The sequence below is a fragment of the Oncorhynchus masou genome, chromosome 21 (assembly GCF_036934945.1).
Source record: "Oncorhynchus masou masou isolate Uvic2021 chromosome 21, UVic_Omas_1.1, whole genome shotgun sequence".
NCBI lineage: Eukaryota > Metazoa > Chordata > Actinopteri > Salmoniformes > Salmonidae > Oncorhynchus > Oncorhynchus masou.
This window is the reverse complement of record NC_088232.1, coordinates 42,583,967-42,603,966: the sequence shown is the minus strand read 5'-3', so window position 1 is coordinate 42,603,966 and position 20,000 is coordinate 42,583,967. Positions and strand designations below refer to the sequence as shown.

Below are 20,000 nucleotides of genomic sequence, written 5' to 3'. Positions count from 1 at the left end.
AATCTGACCCTCAAACCATCACAGTCACCTAATAATCCCCAGTTTACAATTGGCTCATTCATCCCCCTCCTCTCCCCTGTAACTATTCCCCAGGTCGTTGCTGCAAATGAGAATGTGTTCTCAGTCAACTTACCTGGTAAAATAACGGATAAATAAATGAATTAACATCTCTACTGAGTAGTACACACACACATCTCTACTGAGTAGTACACACACACATCTCTACTGAGTAGTACACACACACATCTCTACTAGCACTGCACAAATCAAAGTTTATTTTCTGCGTACACAGATGATTTCGCAGGTGCAGCAAAATGCTTTTGTTTCTAGCTCCAGCAGTTTAGTAATACCTAGCAATACAAACAATGCAATACACACATAATCCAGAAAAATAAACAAATCTAGAAATTAAGAAATATCAGAACGAATAATATCCAGAATAAATATATATACAGTGCCTATGGAAAGTATTCAGACCCCTTGACTTTTTTCCACATTTTGTTACATTACAGCCTTATTCTAAAATGGATTAAAGTGTTTTTTCCCTCAGCGATCTACACACAATACCCCATAATGACAAAGCGAAAACTGATTTTTAGAAATGTTTGCAAATGTATAAAAAAAAAAAAAAGAAATTGGTTTACATATGTATTAAGACCATTTACTATGAGACACAATTGAGCTCAGGTGCATTGTGTTTCCATTGATCATCCTTGAGATGTTTCTACAACTTGATTGAGTCCACCTGTGGTAAATTCAATTGATTTGACATGATTTGGAACGGTACACAGCTGTCTATATAAGGGTCCACAGTTGACCGTGCATGTCAGAGCAAAAACCAAGGCATGAGATTGAAGGAATTGTCCGTAGAGCTTCGAGAGTATTATGCAGGATTGAAGGTCCCCAAGAACACAGTGGCCTCCGTCATTCTTAAATGGAAGACGTTTGGAACCACGAAGACTCTTCCTAGAGCTGACCAAACTGAGCAATCGGGGGATAAGGGCCTTAGTCATGGAGGTGAGCAAGAACCAGATGGTCACTCTGACAGAGCACTAAAGAACCTTCCAGAAGGATAACCATTAGCACTCCACCAATCAGGCATTTACATTTACATTTAAGTCATTTAGCAGACGCTCTTATCCATTTATGTTAGAGTGACCAGACAAAAGCCACTCTTCAGTAAAAGGAACATGACAGCCGGCTTGGAGATTGCCAAAGGCACCTAAAGACTCTCAGACCATGAGAAACAAGATTCTCTGGTCTGACGAAAGCAAGATTGAACTCTTTGGCCTGAATGCCAAGAGTCACGTCTGGAGGAAACCTGGCACCATCCCTACGGTGAAGCATGGTGGTGGCAGCATAATGCTGTTGGGATGTTTTTCAGCGGCAGAGACTGGGAGACTAGTCAGGATCGAGGCAAAGGTGAAAGGAGCAAAGTACAGAGAGATCCTTGATGAAAACCTGCTTCAGAGTTTGAGGTGGAGGTTCACCTTCCAACAGGACAACAACCCTAAGCACACAGCCAAGACAATGTCGGAGTGGCTTCGGGACAAGTCTCTGAATGTCCTTGAGTGGCCCAGCCAGAGCCTGGACTTGAACCCGATTGAACATCTCTGGAGAGACTTGAAAATAGTTGTGCAGCAACGCTCCCCACCCAACCTGACAGAACTTGAGAAGATCTGCAGAGAAGAATGGGAGAAACTCCCCAAATACAGGTGTGCCAAGCGTGTAGCGTCATACCCAACAAGACTTGAGGCTGTAATTGCTGCCAAAGGTGCTTCAACAAAGTACTGACTAAAGGGTCTGAATACTTATGTAAATATGATATCTCCATTTTATTTATATAAATTAGCAAACATTTCTAAAAACCTGTTTTTGCTTTGTCATTATCAGATATTGTGTGTAGATTGATGAGGAAAAAAAATATTTAATCTATTTTAATCCTCAAAGTGGAGATGTTGTTTAAAGATTCTGTATAGGATGCTGTGTGTCACTGCTCCATACACACCACTGAGGTACTTCATTGGGATGTGTGTCTCTGAGCGGTGTATTATAGCCATAAACAACTCTCCAAGTCATTGAATATGACACCTTTAGAAAGACTGTGGGCTTATAGGTAGATAGATGGCTTCAGACTACATGGCATTGACTGTCCTCCAACGAGAGAGAGAGAGAGAGAGAGAGAGAGAGAGAGAGAGAGACCGTATGAGTCTCTATATTATAGAGTGTGTGTGCCATTAGAGCCCCTGACCACCATCACTTAAGACCCACAGCAGGAGGGCAGCGCGCCACACACCGGAGAGAGGGTGGAGAAGAGAACAGCAGAGGGTGAATGAATAAATCAGAGTACAGAAAAGTGTATGCAGACAGTGTGTCAGAGGGAGAGTGAGGCCGGCAGGTTAGGGTGAGAAACACTGATCTCTCTCTCAGGGAAATGTCAGCACTTTACTGATGACCACACAAGGTAAAAGGTTGGGGTGTGAACATTAAAACCGTTACACGAAATTGGGATCCTTAACATTAAGAAAAATGAATAACCAAAAAACAACATTACTATCAAAGTGCAGTTATCACAAAACAGTATTTTCTGAGAGGAAGAGGCAAGAGGCAAACTTTAAGCTACTGTGGTGAATTTGCGAGGCATGGAAGACAAGATACACAGTTTACCAAGATATACAATGCCTTCAAAAGTATTCACACCTCTTGACTTCTGTTGTTACAGCCTGAATTTAAAATGAATACAATTTGGATTTAGTGTCACTGACCTACACACCTACACACAATACCCCATAATGTCAAAGTGGAATAATGTTTTTCAAAAGTTGTACAAATTGAAATGTCTTGAGTCACTCAGTATTCAACCCCTTTGTTATGGGAAGATTCAATAAGTTTAGAAGTAAAAAGTTGCTTAACAAGTCACATAATAAGTTGCATGGACTCACTCTGTGTGCAATAATAGTGTTTAACATGATTTTAGAATGACTACCTCATCTCTGTACCCCACACATACAATTATCTGTATGGTCCCTCAGTCGAGCAGTGAATTACAACCACGGGTTCAACCACGAAGACCAGGGAGGTTTTCCAGTGCCTCGCAAATAATGGAACCTATTGGTTGATGGGTAAAAACAAAAGCAGACATTAAATATCCCTTTGAGCATGGTGAAGTTATTAATTACACTTTGGATGGTGTATCAATACACTCAGTCACCACAAAGATACAGGTATCCTTCCTAACTCACTCGCCTGGAAAGGAAGGAAACCGTTGGTGACTGTAAAACTATTACAGAGTTTAATGGCTGTGATAAGAGAAAACTAAGAATGGATCAACCACATTGTAGTTACTCCACAATACTAACCTAATTGACAGAGTGATAAGATGGAAGCCTGTACAAAATATAAATATTCCAAAACATGCATCCTGTTTGCAACAAGGCACTAAAGTAATATTGCAAAACATGCATCCTGTTTGCAACAAGGCACTAAAGTAATATTGCAAAACATGCATCCTGTTTGCTACAAGGCACTAAAGTAGTATTGCAAAACATGGGGCAAAGCAATTCACTTTTTTGTCCCGAATACAAAGTGTTATGTTTGTGGCAAATCCAATACAACACATTACGGAGTACCACTCTCCATCTTTTTAAGCATAGTGGCTGCTGCATCATGTTATGGGTATGCTTGTAATTGTTAAGGACAAGGGGGTTTTCAGGAAAAAAATAAACAGAATGGAGCCAAGCACAGGCAACATCCTAGAGGAAAACCTGGTTCAGTCTGCTTTCCACCAGACACTGGAAGATGAATTCACCTTTCAGCAGGACAATAACCTAAAATACCAAGAAGTTTCCGAGTGGCCGTGTTACAGTTTTGACTTAAATCTCTATGGCAAGACTTGAAAATGCTTGTCTAGCGATGATCAACAGCCAATTTGACAGAGCTTGAAGTATTTTCAAAAGAATAATGGGCAAAGGTCTTAGAGGCGGCAGGTAGCCTAGTGGTTAGAGCGATGGGCCAGTAACTGAAAGGTTGCTAGATTGAATCCCTGAGCTGACAAGGTAACAATCTGTTGTACTGCTCCTGAACAAGGCAGTTAACCCACTGTTTCTAGGCCGTCATTGTAAATAAGAATTTGTTCTTAACTGACTTCTTAACTGACTTGCCTAGTTAAACAAAGGTGAAATAAAGACTCACAACTGTAATTGCTGCTGAAGGTGATTCTAACATGTATTGACTCATGGTTGTGAATACCTACGTAAAATAGATGTTTCTGTGTTTTATTTTCAATTAATTTGCAGAAATGTCTAAATACATGTTTTCACTTTGTAATTTTCAGTTATTGCGTGTCAATAGAAAAAAAAACATATTTAATCAATTTTGAGTTCAGGTTGTAATACAACAAAATGTGGAATAGGTCAAGGGGTGTGAATACTTTCTGAAGGCCCTGTATGTGCACCACGGTTCTTTCTGCCTGCCCCTTCCTCTCTCTCCCTTGCACTGGCAGCATCGCTTTAGTGGAAACCAAGACAGTTCTCAGGGCAGGCCTGGTTGTCGCGTCGTCTGGGACAATTTTAGCTAACCACAACCCTTTCCTAACCTTAACCGAATTCTCTTAAACCTGCCTCGTTAATTCTCCTAACCTGCTGCGTAATTTCTCCTACCTGCTACGAAAAGTCACTTCTGCTCGTCAAAACCGGCAGACATACCTTTAGAATAGTCTTGGTTTCCACTAATGCGATACAGCCTCGTGCTAGCTCACCTGCTCTTTCTCTTCGCTAATGATGTGAGTGTGTGTTCAGTCTTCAGTCTGTTGAGTGTAAATACCCTAACCTACTCATTGATGATAGGCAATGATTTACTGAAGTTGTACAGTAATGGTAGTACATCTGAAAGAGACATACCGAGAGACCCACACCGTTGCTAGTAGTAGCAGCAGAGCTGCATTGTGAATTAACGTGCTATTTTGTTCATTCTTATTCTTGTTTTAATGGAAAACAAATAACAAAAAATTGCTGTTTTAACTTTAAGACATTTTTGTATTTGTCACATCCCTAATAAAATGACAAGTAGAATACATAGAGGACATAGGAGTACACACCCATGCATGCACACACAAAGCGAGAGAGAATTATTTTTTTTCAAGGGAGACTGGTGAGAGGAAGAAGTGGTGAGAGAAAGAAGTTGAGAGGGATTAGAGATTAGAGAGAGAGAAAAAAGAGTAGTTTTGCTGTAATTTGACATTAAAGATTCTATATCTCTCTCGCTCTGTTTCTCTCCTTTGATGCTGTAGCTGTGGCCTGTGAGCTGAGAGGTACTGCCTTGTTAGCAGAATCCTAATAGGCAAGGTAGAGGGATCATACGTGTTCAATATTCTTTTGTTGTGTTGCAATCTGCCTGTGAGAAAGGTTGAGAGGCCTGCCTGCTGGATATGCACAAAACAATATCAGCAGAAACACATTCTCCTCTCCCCCCCTGCCCTCGCTTGGCCAGCACACGCGTACCACACAGGCGAGCACGAACACTGTTCTGTCCAATGCACACTTACAGTACACACTACACACATCAGATCTAGTTTTTCCTATGGCAAAATCTCACTTTGTTACACTTTGAAATGAATATACTGGAGCTTTTAATAGGTGTCAATTTCACATTTATATTAGCCTGTATGATCTGTTTGCTCTGGATTTTCTCCTGAGTTGTTTCTAGCCCTAGTTTTTAAATAAATTATAAAATCATTGTTTAAAAACTCCTCTCTGGTTTCACTACCTACGATAATAGAATGAATTACTGCCACTACCGACACAGTATACATGAGTAATGTGATAGATTGGTTCGTCAGGCTCATTGTACAGTAACACACTCATCAGTCATACCAACCACTGGATACATTCATCACTTCTCAAAATGGCTCACATTGAAGGTGGTCCTAGGGGGGCGGGGTCTCTCCTGAGCCCTGGGCCAATTAGAAAAATGTGAGTGGTGCCTATTGGGTCTTAGGCCAATTAGAATTGTAAGTGCTCCGAATGGAGTGGCCTTCAATGGGGGTGTGGGCCAATTAGAACAAGAACACATAAATACCAGTAATGTTTGGGAAATGAATTATTGTTAATAACATAGAAAAATATATGTGTCCGGTTTGGTTTGTGTATTGTGGTGCTTTGGTGTTGAGTTGGTGCAGTTTTTTGTGGGATGAGGTTTCACTGGGGTTTTGTTGTGGTTTTATGTCAGTCGGGGCAGCAGATAGCGTAGTGGTTAGAGTGTTGGACCAGTCACCGAGAGTTTATTCTTAACTGACTTGCCTAGGTGCATTTAAAAAATAAGATGTCTCAATAAAGAGCATCACAAGTCAAGTCTCCCTGTTTCTCTTTCTCCTTGATCCCTCCTCAGATAGTGGTGTCCTCTGTTCTATATTTACCCAGCTAGTACATAACGTTCTGAGAACTACAGTATATGTTGGTGAGAGTGTGGTTGTCCTATGGTTATTTTGCATACAACTTTCCGGGAATGGTTCTTTGGAACATTTTCAGCAAATTTATAGTAATAGCTTTCTTCTGTGGGAATTTCAGTACTTCAGTATAACATTTCCCGCAGGTTTCTTCATGGTTTTATTCTATTTAAGTCATGTTCTCAAATTGTTCTGAGAATGCTAGGAAACTTTCCATAATAACCATAAGGAAACTTTAGTAACGTCTAGAATGTTATTTAAAAACACATATATACATTATTTTCTCAGCATAAACAAAACCCTCTATCTTGTTAAGTTTGTTCAGGTGTGTTGGCCGCACCCACTAATCGGCCACACCTGATCTTAATGAGTGCCTGTTTAATTTAAATGGGCTCTGTTTGAATAGACTAAAATGAACAGCTGTGTATGCATAAAAAACATGGCATGCAAGCTCCATCCTGGTGGCGCAGTGGATTAATTCCATGGATAGAAAACAGAGAGTTATAGGTTTGAATCTCACTGATGCTTGTGTCACAAAAAAATAAATGTGTTTTCATGATTAATGCCTAAGGAAAATAATTTCCACATGTCCTATTTGTGCTTGGAGTAAAAACAATTGACCCAAAATAATCTAGTAGTGTTATTAAAAGTCTTATTGAAACATTCAGTGAAAGTTTTAAGGAAGTTATTCAAAAACCTCCAAATAACCTATAATTTCCATTCCCCCGAGCGTTAATAAAACCTCCCTCCCTCCCTACCTCCCTCTCTCTCTCTCTCTCTCCCTCCCTCCTCCCACCCTCTCTCCAGGTGGTCTCGTCCTGAGCAGGTGAATGGTGTGTTAGAGTTCTACAGTGTGTACCTGTCAGTAGAAGGGGAGGAGCCAGTGTGTGTGTATAACAGCTCGGAACTGTTTGAAGACCACACCCTCCGTAACCTGACACCAGGCACCACCTACAGCTTCACTGTCACTGTGAGTACACACACGTGCACTCTCAGTTATATATGAGGATTCAATTATACTGTATCATGTGTTATTACATAACTTTTTGTGTCCAAACAAAACTCAACTTTATCTTGTGAACCTTGTTTCCTGTGTGTATGCATGTTTATACATGTGTGTGTGTGTGTTTCCCATGTGTTTAGGCGTGTACGGGGGGAGGCTGTTCCTTCAGCCCCCCTAGCGAGGCTCACACAGAGGAGAGCACCCCTGAAAACATCCCTGCCCCCTACGTCACTCCTCTCTCCCCCCATGCCCTCAACATTACCTGGACACCCCCAGACACACCCAACGGTAAAGAGGTGAAGGGTTATGATGGGGGGAGAGGGGGGTGAGGTGGGAATGAGGAACAATTGATAATTGGTTAGTGTGACAGAGAAACAATTCTTCATTGTTTACCATTGGCTGTATAAATTCATATCATATGTACTAGATATATAGTGCCTTCGGAAAGTTTTCAGACCCCTTGACGTTTTCCACAGTTAGGTTACAACCTTATTCTAAAATTGATTAAAAAAAAGACTCTTCAAGCTACACACAATACCCCATAATAACAAAGCAAAAACACGTTTTTATGAATGTTTGCTAATTTATTAAAAATAAAAAAATGAAATATCACATTTACATAAGTATTCAGACCCTTTACTCAGTACTTTGTTGAAGTACCTTTTGACGGTGAGTACAGCCTTGAGTCTTCTTGGGTATGACGCTACAAGCTTGGCACACAATGGGAGGTTCTCCTATTCTCCCATTCCTCTATGCAAATCCTCTCAAGCTCTGTCAGGTTGGGAGCGTTGCTGCACGGCTATTTTCAGGTCTCTCCAGAGATGTTTGATCGGGTTCAAGTCCGGGCTCTGGCTGGGCAACTCAAGGACATTCAGAGACTTGTCCCAAAGCCACTCCTGTGTTGTCTTGGCTGTGTGCTTAGGGTCGTTGTCCTGTTGGAAGGTGAACCTTCGCCCCAGTCTGAAGTCACACGTCCTAGCAGGTTTTCATCAATGGTCTCTCTGTACTTTGCTCCGTTCTTCTGTCCCTTGATCCTGACTAGTCTCCCAGTCCCTGCCACTGGAAAACATCCCCACAGCATGATGCCGCCACCACCATGCTTCACCGTAGGGATGGTGCCAGGTTTCCTCCAGACGTGACGCTTGCCATTCAGGCCAAAGAGTTCAATCTTGCTTTCACCAGACCAGAGAATCTTGTACCCAAACTAGTTGGTCAATTAAAGGATCATAGGTGGAGGGGAAGTTGGACAGGGATGACATACTGAGGTACACATGCTTTGTATTTGTACGTACCTCTCCAGCTCGACACACTGACAGGGACGTTTTGAAAAAAATGGGAGATGTTTACCAAAATTGAGGGAGGCTAGTCACAGCACTCAACATCTGTTCTGGAATGCTGCACACATCACAGACACTTTTAGATACGTGATTGTCAAAGTATTGTGAATATGGAGGGAGAGAGACAGAGTGAGGGACAAAGAGAAAGAGAGAGAGGGAGAAAGAGAGAGATGGGGAAGAGTGATAGAGAGAGAGAGAGCAAGAGAGAGGGGGGAGAGAGAGAGTGATAGAGAGAGAGCAAGAGAGAGAGAGAGCGATAGAGAGAGAGAGTTGGTAAGAGCTTGCTGCTTATTTAAGTGGATGGCAAGTGCTCTCTTTTGACTGAAGCTGTGAACTGCAGGCTGGGAACACATAGGAGAGAACTGCCTCGACATGATTTGTTTCTTGAAGTTCACCTTTTTTTTATTTGGTGTAACAGGTACAAACGCTGACGATCAGTTATTTAGTAGACACTCTTATCAGAACAATGTATGGTAAGTGTATACAACAAAGAGGACAGGATGTCTTAAAAAACAAAACATCACACGTAAATTTGCTCTGAGTTAGATAGGAAATCTAGTTGTTGGTAGGAGGAATGCCATCTGTAGCAACACGTGTTGTCAGGGGATGCTCAAAGACAGCACCACGATGTCCACAACAATGTCTGTATTTCTTGACAACAATAGAAAGATCATGAACTATGTGCAGTCACGGTATGGCTTGGTACATGCTCTTAGGAGAAAATACACAGCTTAAAATGAAACTCGCTCCAAATTTGTTCTTGACAAAATTGTATGGTAATCAATACTCTTACTTTAACAGCAAAAATATATTTCCAAAATAAATATGTTCGCTTTCGTGCTGAAAATGTTGATGTCTAACAAATGTATACATTGTTTTATTCAAACACTTTAATTGTATTTGTCTGCCAAATAAATACATTTGGTTTAAAGATCACACTACTTTTTGTAACCTTCCTATCAGAGTTGAGCTCAATTCAGCAGAATGTTTGAATTGACTCCCATTCAACTCATGAGTTGAAAATAGAACATGAGTGTTTCATTGAATCTGACAGGTATACTTCCAGATACCAAGAATATATCACTTTTCTCTGGAAACAATGTTCATATACTCTTTTAACCTTAGTGCTTAGAATAGATCATTATATTTTCTCGACAAAAAATGCAGTTATATTAGACCCTACCTTATATATTGTGTTTTGTATTCTAATGCCACAATCCGTGATTGGTACAAAGATTTTGCGGACTTGTACTTTTTGGATGCAATGTAAACCCTATGATATCACTTATACTGTATATGCCTCTTGACCATCAAACTACTGATCATCCCATTATAACACCCCCAAAAATGTTTTGTTTTATTTCAATGTTTCCAAACAATACAAATGTAAACAACCCATTTATAACTTATTGGACAATTGTTCTGTCACTTAGCATTAGCCTAGCCTAGCCTAGCCTAGACTTGTTTACTGAAATGTTAGCTGCAACTCAACTTGATGCTGAAGATGCAGCTAAGCTAATGACAGAGCTATTTTGCCCAACAGTCCTTGCATCCAAAGCCCCCTTAGTGAATTTGACGGGTGGTAAGTATCATTATTCAGATCACAGCTCTAAGCTTCTTGTGACGGAGTAGCCTTTGGGTGTTGATTTTCAAATGATGGAACTGATGTATTCCAGGAGATGGAGTATTTTCCACAAATTGAACACAATGTAAGTGATTCATGAAATATAACTTAGAATATTTGAATACAGATTTTGTTTTCCTTGATTATTCATTTTAAGAGTTTGTCATGAAAATATATTGTTTCAACAATCTTTTCTACTTCTGTATATAACGACATGGTGTTTTATGTAGATGTATATTTGTATAGACCACACCTAATACAGAACAGAAAAGGCATTTGGATTTCACTGAATTTCACTGAATTCAATTATATTTCAAATTGCATTTCTGTATCCTGTTTAACCCTTTACACTCGTGGGAATGGGCCTATATGTATAGGGCTAAATTTAAACATTTCCTACAGAAGAAATATGAAAAGCATATGCATAACCATGGTAGCAATTGAAAGGGAACAGTTTGGAGAGTATGGGACCATTATTAGACCAGAGTTAAGGAAACAACAGTTAATCTGACACAAGTTCATCTGACACATTTGACATTTACTATACTTTTTGCCGCATTTGTTTATAAGGAAATCTGAAAATACTCTGAATACCTTCAGTAGCGTGATAAAAGACTATTCATGGAAAATTTGGGGCAGGCGCAACATAAAACAAAAATATTACAAGGGTTTGAGTGAGTAGTCTAACTGGTGTCTCCAAGTGTCCACACTCCTCTCCAAAGTGTGCAAAGTTCATAATACTTACACTTTTATGACTCAAAGAAGAGTCTTCAACTAACTATAAGGTGCTGTTTTGAGCTCTCCAAGCTGTGCCTTTTATGAATTAGAGAAAACATGCTGTAGTTATTTTGTTTGGAACACAACCCTGCATCCCCACCATCACACAGTTACTGTTGTTGTTTACGCAGTCCAAGAACAGGCCATTATAAATCGCAATCTGGGTCACTAGCTGTGTTATTAAATATGATATTACAGTGTTAAGCTTTCACAATGCAATTCGGGCACAGTTTCTATCCAATAGACAAACACAGACTCATTGTGTTCAGGACCACCCAGGGTATGACGCCATGTCATCTGGTAACTATACATCAAACACAGACTCATTGTGTTCAGGACAACCCAGGGTATGACGCCATGTCATCTGGTAACTATACATCAAACACAGACTCATTGTGTTCAGGACCACCCAGGGTATTACATTTACATTTAAGTCATTTAGCAGACGCTCTTATCCAGAGCGACTTACAAATTGGTGAATTCACCTTCTGACATCCAGTGGAACAGCCACTTTACAATAGTGCATCTAAATCATTAAGGGGGGTGAGAAGGATTACTTATCCTATCCTAGGTATTCCTTGAAGAGGTGGGGTTTCAGGTGTCTCCGGAAGGTGGTGATTGACTCCGCTGTCCTGGTGTCGTGAGGGAGTTTGTTCCACCATTGGGGGGCCAGAGCAGCGAACAGTTTTGACTGGGCTGAGCGGGAACTGTACTTCCTCAGTGGTAGGGAGGCGAGCAGGCCAGAGGTGGATGAACGCAGTGCCCTTGCTTGGGTGTAGGGCCTGATCAGAGCCTGGAGGTACTGCGGTGCCGTTCCCCTCACAGCTCCGTAGGCAAGCACCATGGTCTTGTAGCGGATGCGAGCTTCAACTGGAAGCCAGTGGAAAGAGCGGAGGAGCGGGGTGACGTGAGAGAACTTGGGAAGGTTGAACACCAGACGGGCTGCGGCGTTCTGGATGAGTTGTAGGGGTTTAATGGCACAGGCAGGGAGCCCAGCCAACAGCGAGTTGCAGTAATCCAGACGGGAGATGACAAGTGCCTGGATTAGGACCTGCGCCGCTTCCTGTGTGAGGCAGGGTCGTACTCTGCGGATGTTGTAGAGCATGAACCTACAGGAACGGGCCACCGCCATGATGTTGGTTGAGAACGACAGGGTGTTGTCCAGGATCACGCCAAGGTTCTTAGCGCTCTGGGAGGAGGACACAATGGAGTTGTCAACCGTGATGGCGAGATCATGGAACGGGCAGTCCTTCCCCGGGAGGAAGAGCAGCTCCGTCTTGCCGAGGTTCAGCTTGAGGTGGTGATCCGTCATCCACACTGATATGTCTGCCAGACATGCAGAGATGCGATTCGCCACCTGGTCATCAGAAGGGGGAAAGGAGAAGATTAATTGTGTGTCGTCTGCATAGCAATGATAGGAGAGACCATGTGAGGTTATGACAGAGCCAAGTGACTTGGTGTATAGCGAGAATAGGAGAGGGCCTAGAACAGAGCCCTGGGGGACACCAGTGGTGAGAGCGCGTGGCGAGGAGACAGATTCTCGCCACGCCACCTGGTAGGAGCGACCTGTCAGGTAGGACGCAATCCAAGCGTGGGCCGCGCCGGAGATGCCCAACTCGTAGAGGGTGGAGAGGAGGATCTGATGGTTCACAGTATCGAAGGCAGCCGATAGGTCTAGAAGGATGAGAGCAGAGGAGAGAGAGTTAGCTTTAGCAGTGCGGAGCGCCTCCGTGATACAGAGAAGAGCAGTCTCAGTTGAATGACTAGTCTTGAAACCTGACTGATTTGGATCAAGAAGGTCATTCTGAGAGAGATAGTGGGAGAGCTGGCCAAGGACGGCACGTTCAAGAGTTTTGGAGAGAAAAGAAAGAAGGGATACTGGTCTGTAGTTGTTGACATCGGAGGGATCGAGTGTAGGTTTTTTCAGAAGGGGTGCAACTCTCGCTCTCTTGAAGACGGAAGGGACGTAGCCAGCGGTTAGGGATGAGTTGATGAGCGAGGTGAGGTAAGGGAGAAGGTCTCCGGAAATGGTCTGGAGAAGAGAGGAGGGGATAGGGTCAAGCGGGCAGGTTGTTGGGCGGCCGGCCGTCACAAGAAGCGAGATTTCATCTGGAGAGAGAGGGGAGAAAGAGGTCAGAGCACAGGGTAGGGCAGTGTGAGCAGAACCAGCGGTGTCGTTTGACTTAGCAAACGTGGATCGGATGTCATCGACCTTCTTTTCAAAATGGTTGACGAAGTCATCTGCAGAGAGGGAGGAGGGGGGAGGGGGAGGAGGATTCAGGAGGGAGGAGAAGGTGGCAAAGAGCTTCCTAGGGTTAGAGGCAGATGCTTGGAATTTAGAGTGGTAGAAAGTGGCTTTAGCAGCAGAGACAGAGGAGGAAAATGTAGAGAGGAGGGAGTGAAAGGATGCCAGGTCCGCAGGGAGGCGAGTTTTCCTCCATTTCCGCTCGGCTGCCCGGAGCTCTGTTCTGTGAGCTCGCAATGAGTCATCAAGCCACGGAGCGGGAGGGGAGGACCGAGCCGGCCTGGAGGATAGGGGACATAGAGAGTCAAAGGATGCAGAAAGGGAAGAGAGGAGGGTTGAGGAGGCAGAATCAGGAGATAGGTTGGAGAAGGTATGAGCAGAGGGAAGAGATGATAGGATGGAAGAGGAGAGAGTAGCGGGGGAGAGAGAGCGAAGGTTGGGACGGCGCGATACCATCCGAGTAGGGGCAGTGTGGGAAGTGTTGGATGAGAGCGAGAGGGAAAAGGATACAAGGTAGTGGTCGGAGACTTGGAGGGGAGTTGCAATGAGGTTAGTGGAAGAACAGCATCTAGTAAAGATGAGGTCGAGCGTATTGCCTGCCTTGTGAGTAGGGGGAAAGGTGAGAGGGTGAGGTCAAAAGAGGAGAGGAGTGGAAAGAAGGAGGCAGAGAGGAATGAGTCAAAGGTAGACGTGGGGAGGTTAAAGTCGCCCAGGACTGTGAGAGGTGAGCCGTCCTCAGGAAAGGAGCTTATCAAGGCATCAAGCTCATTGATGAACTCTCCGAGGGAACCTGGAGGGCGATAAATGATAAGGATGTTAAGCTTGAAAGGGCTGGTAACTGTGACAGCATGGAATTCAAAGGAGGCGATAGACAGATGGGTAAGGGGAGAGAGAGAGAATGACCACTTGGGAGAGATGAGGATCCCGGTGCCACCACCTCGCTGACCAGAAGCTCTCGGGGTGTGCGAGAACACGTGGGCGGACGAAGAGAGAGCAGTAGGAGTAGCAGTGTTATCTGTGGTGATCCATGTTTCCGTCAGTGCCAAGAAGTCGAGGGACTGGAGGGAGGCATAGGCTGAGATGAACTCTGCCTTGTTGGCCGCAGATCGGCAGTTCCAGAGGCTACCGGAGACCTGGAACTCCACGTGGGTCGTGCGCGCTGGGACCACCAGATCAGGGTGGCCGCGGCCACGCGGTGTGGAGCGTTTGTATGGTCTGTGCAGAGAGGAGAGAACAGGGATAGATAGACACATAGTTGACAGGCTACAGAAGAGGCTACGCTAATGCAAAGGAGATTGGAATGACAAGTGGACTACACGTCTCGAATGTTCAGAAAGTTAAGCTTACGTAGCAAGAATCTTATTGACTAAAATGATTGAAATGCTACAGTACTGCTGGAGTAGGCTAGCTGGCAGTGGCTGCGTTGTTGACTTTGTAGGCTAGCTGGTAGTGGCTGCGATGTTGACACTACACTAATCAAGTCGTTCCGTCGAGTGTAATAGTTTCTACAGTGCTGCTATTCGGGGGCTAGCTGGCTAGCTAGCAGGTTGATTGCGTTACGTTACCTTAAAAGAACGACAATAGCTGGCTAGCTAACCTAGAAAATCGCTCTAGGCTACACAATTGTCTTAGATACAAAGATGGCTATGTAGCTAGCTAGCTACGATCAAACAAATCAAACCGTTGTACTGTAATAGTTACTACAGTGCTGCTATTCGGGGGCTAGCTGGCTAGCTACGTTAAAAGAACGACAATAGCTGGCCAGCTAACCTAGAAAATCGCTCTAGACTACACAATTGTCTTAGATACAAAGACGGCTATGTAGCCGGCTAGCTATGATCAAACAAATTATACCGTTGTACTGTAATGAAGTGAAATGAAAATGTGATACTACCTGTGGAGCGACGCGGAATGTTGACCGGGTAGTTGAAGTTCAATTCGGTAGAGGTTGGCTAGCTGTTGGCTAGCTAGCTAGCAGCATCTCCTACGTTAAGGATGACAAATAGCTGGCTAGCTAACCTCGGTAAATTAAGATAATCACTCTAAGTCTACACACTCTAAACTACACAATTATCTTGGATACGAAGACAGCGAAGACAACTATGTAGCTAGCTGACACTACGCTAGTGTCAGCTACACCATGTCATCTGGTAACTATACATCAAACACAGACTCATTGTGTTCAGGACCACCCAGGGTATGACGCCATGTCATCTGGTAACTATACATCAAACACAGACTCATTGTGTTCAGGACAACCCAGGGTATGACGCCATGTCATCTGGTAACTATACATCAAACAGAGCGACCATCAACGTTGACACTAATGTGACATGAAATGTGAAGTGCACATTTATTTGTAATTATCTCATCTTTCTAAATACATCCAGTCCTCTTCATTTACAGCATTTCCCTCACTCAGACAAAACATTTGCAAAAGTTGCCCAATTAGCGGGAGGGATTGGGGCAACTTCTTGCTGTGGGCGTTGCTGAAGTTCAGGACGTCTTGTCAGTTAAAACTCATACAGCGCTGTGAAGTGCAGAGCCAGAGCCCTGATGTCATGTATAGCATGTTACTGTACAGCCACTACGTTCCAATTTAGGCATTTGTCAGTGCCCAAATCAACCCCTATACAGGTTAAGGGTTAAGTACTTTAATTAAAATTCAAGAATTTAATTGGAATTTACGAGGCATTCTCTATTCAATTCTGATTTGATTCCAACCCTGCTTCCCATTCATAAAAAGCCAAATTCAGTTGTAGATTCAGAATTACTGAAGACTTCCTCTTGACCCTTTTCATTTCCCTTTAACAGATTCTCTGGATGTTTTGTATACCTTTTAGCTCGCGTTTATGACAGTAGTGCTCACTTACTACGTCACATATGTGCAGATAGTGTATGTGCAACACGTCATTGGTCTCTCTCTGTCACTGAAATGGCAAGGGGCTGGAACCCAAGTTTGCTAGGGGGCTGGAACCCAAGTCTGCTAGGGGGCTGGAACCCAAGTTTGCTAGGGGGCTGGCCCACGTGGGGGAAATGTAGGGAAATGCGGCTGCACAGCTTCCAGTGAACAGTCACTTTCAAACTAGGGATTTTGGGGGTAATTAAATTAAAACAGTAATTCTGCTCATAGATTATGCATGTATGAACTACACATTGACACATTCAGTTCAAAGTGGGAGGTTAAAAAAAACTTAGTCGTAGCCAAAGTTCCAGAGCATGTCTTTAAAGCTCAGTAAAATCTCGCAGTTTTGTCATCTCAATAAGAGCCTTTAGAATACACAGTTTCACATGTTCAGTGTGTTTATAGTGTAAACGATGTGTAAAGTGTGTGTGTCATGTGTAAAATGTGTGTATAATTCAGTGTGTATAATATAGTGTGTATAATGCATAGTGTGTATAATATAGTGTGTATAATATAGTGTGTATAATATAGTGTGTATAACAGTGTGTATAATATAGTGTGTATAATATAGTGTGTATAATATAGTGTGTATAATATAGTGTGTATAATATAGTGTGTATATTATAGTGTGTATTATATAGTGTGTATTATATAGTGTGTATAATGCATAGTGTGTATAATATAGTGTGTATAATATAGTGTGTATAATGCATAGTGTGTATAATATAGTGTGTATAATATAGTGTGTATAATATAGTGTGTATAATATAGTGTGTATAACAGTGTGTATAATATAGTGTGTATAATATAGTGTGTATAATATAGTGTGTATAATATAGTGTGTATAATATAGTTTGTATATTATAGTGTGTATTATATAGTGTGTATAATATAGTGTGTATAATATAGTTTGTATATTATAGTGTGTATTATATAGTGTGTATTATATAGTGTGTATAATATAGTGTGTATAATATAGTGTGTATAATATAGTGTGTGAGCATTTGGCTCCGTAAACCCTCCACGCCTATTAGACGTGATAAATGACAGCCTTGCTAATCTGACAGCCATTTAATATGAACAAAAAACTTTCAACACAATTACCCGATTATCTCGCACTTAAAACCCCTTCAAAAGGCTTTAATTCTTCTCAAAGAATGCGTTGTACTATTCGTCTGGCTGCTCATAATGTGGAGTCAATATGGAGTCCATATGATTTGCTTGGTTCCACACCACTAGAAGTCTGGAGGAGTTTTCCCCAATTTTCCTGGAGATTTGTTGGCTAATCCCACTGGGGATTAAAGTGTGGGAAACATGGAGACAAGCAGGAGAATAAGCTTGTTATGTATTAGGCTTCACATCAACCTGGGCTTATTACAACACTCTCACAACCTTGCAGCTCAAATGCCACCCTATTCCCTATTTAGTGCACTACGTCTCCTATAGGGCTCTGGTCAAAAGTAGTGCACTAATTCGGGAGACTAAGACGTGAAATGGTTTTCTCTGGGCAGAATAGGTTCTTACCACAAACATGATCTGTTGAGCCCTGTATGGAGGAAAAAGAGACTTGCTGTTTCCTTATGAGGCTGTAATAACCTTAGGATAATTCCTTGTGATTGGTTTACTGACAGTGTGTGTGTGTGTGTGTGTGTGTGTGTGTGTGTGTGTGTGTGTGTGTGTGTGTGTGTGTGTGTGTGTGTGTGTGTGTGTGTGTGTGTGTGTGTGTGTGTGTGTGTGTGTGTGTGTGTGTGTGTGTGCGTGCGTGCGTGCATGCATGTGTCTGTGTGTGTGTGTCTGCATGTGTGTGTGTGTGTGCTTTCCTCTCCTCTAGGAGTGATCAGCAGCTATGGAGTGTGGATGAACGGTGTGCTGGTCCAGAACTCTACCTCCCTATGGTTCTCTGTTGACCACCTGTCTCCCTGGAGTCTACACAGCTTTAGAGTACAGGCCTGCACCGCACAGGGCTGTGCCCTGGGACCACTGGTGAGTCACACACACACACACACACACACACACACACACACATGCACATGGATATAATCGAACACATTCACTGTCACGCACACACACTTGCACGTAGTGTCTGTGCACTAAGCCTTTAGTTGTGTACGGCAGCTGGCAGGCATTATAAAGGTGATTGATTCTAGGGTTCAATAAATGGCCGTCTGGTGACGATGACATTTGGGAGAAATGCCACTCAGGGAGTCAGGGCCTGGGATGGGCCAATATGGCTAAACGCAGCACTGCCAACAGGGCACTGCACGGGCTGAAGAGGGGAGGGCAGGATGAGGCACAGAGGGGAGGGGGCTAGAGGGTAAAGGAAGAGGGGCAGGGGAGGTAGAGGGGCAGGGAAGGTAGAGGGGCAGTGGAGGTAGAGGGGGTGGTAGAGGGGCAGGGAAGGTAGAGGGGGTGGTAGAGGGGCAGGGGAGGTAGAGGGGCAGGGAAGGGGAGGTAGAGGGGCAGGGAAGGTAGAGGGGGTGGTAGAGGGACAGGGGGAGGGAGGTAGAGGGGCAGGGAAGGTAGGGGAAGGGGGTGGTAGAGGGGGCGGGAAGGTAGAGGGGGAGGGGAGGTAGAGGGGCAGGGAGGTAGAGGGGCAGGGGAGGTAGAGGGGGTGATAGAGGGGCAGGGGAGGTAGAGGGGGAAGGGAGGTAGAGGGGAAGGGAGGTAGAGGGGCAGGGGAGGTAGAGGGGGCCGGGAAGGTAGAGGGGGAGGGGAGGTAGAGGGGCCAGGGAGGTAGAGGAGGAGGGAGAGGGGCAGGGGAGGTAGAGGTGAGGTAGAGGGGCAGGGGAGATAGAGGTGAGGTAGAGGGGCAGGGGAGGTAGAGGGGCAGGGGAGGTAGAGGGGGAGGGGAGATGTCTGCGATTTTTGAACTGTCTGTAAAAGCACTGATGATGATGATGATAATAATAATGTGTCTTTCCTTGCGTGTTTGTGTGTGTGCGTGTTTGTGTGCGTGAGTGCGTGTGTGTGTGTGTGTGTGTGTGTGTGTGTGTGTGTGTGTGTGTGTGTGTGTGCGTGTGTGCGTGTGTGCGTGTGTGCGTGTGTGTGTGTGTGTGTGTCCAGGTGGAGAGGCGTACGTTGGAGATGGCCCCAGTAGGTCCTGTGGTGCTGGAGGTTGATAGTGAAGGACCTACCTCTCTCAGGGCCAAGTGGAGCCAGCCAGCCACACCTAGTGGGAACATCACCTATACACTACTGTACACACACACAGGTAACACACACACACACACACGTACTCTACACAGATAGAGGTTACTCACACACAGTACTCTATACAAAACTAGGTAACAAAGCCAGTTTGCACACTTGGTAAATATTTGCTTTAAAGTGATTTCTATAATGAATTGGTATAAAGATATAATGCCCACTCAACAACAGCCTACTAAGCATGACAGCAATAAAGATTGCCTCTCAAAAAGCGACTTAATAACGACAATGAAATTAAGACAGAATGGGCTATTTGGCCTGTTTGTAATTTACGTGGTGTGTATTGTCAGCGGTATTCGGGGTGTAAAATGTGCTTATTTGATGAAAGTTCTAGACAGGGGTTAAGTGCCACTTCACTTGGTCAGCTTCTGGCCCGGACTCACAGAGTAATCATCATAGACACACACGCGCGCAAGCACACACACACTCTCTCACACACACACTCAATGAAGCAGATATA

General features: G+C 43.7%; 1 protein-coding gene across 1 annotated transcript in view; it reads left to right on the top strand.

Annotated features, from left to right (window-relative positions):
- LOC135507509 (usherin-like) overlaps positions 1–20,000 on the top strand; it is a 474,271-nt gene that overhangs the window by 199,351 nt on the left and 254,920 nt on the right. Inside the window, 4 exon segments of the mRNA XM_064927019.1 lie at positions 7,250–7,412; positions 7,586–7,733; positions 18,165–18,316; positions 19,397–19,544. Coding sequence (XP_064783091.1) covers positions 7,250–7,412; positions 7,586–7,733; positions 18,165–18,316; positions 19,397–19,544 — 611 coding nt within the window.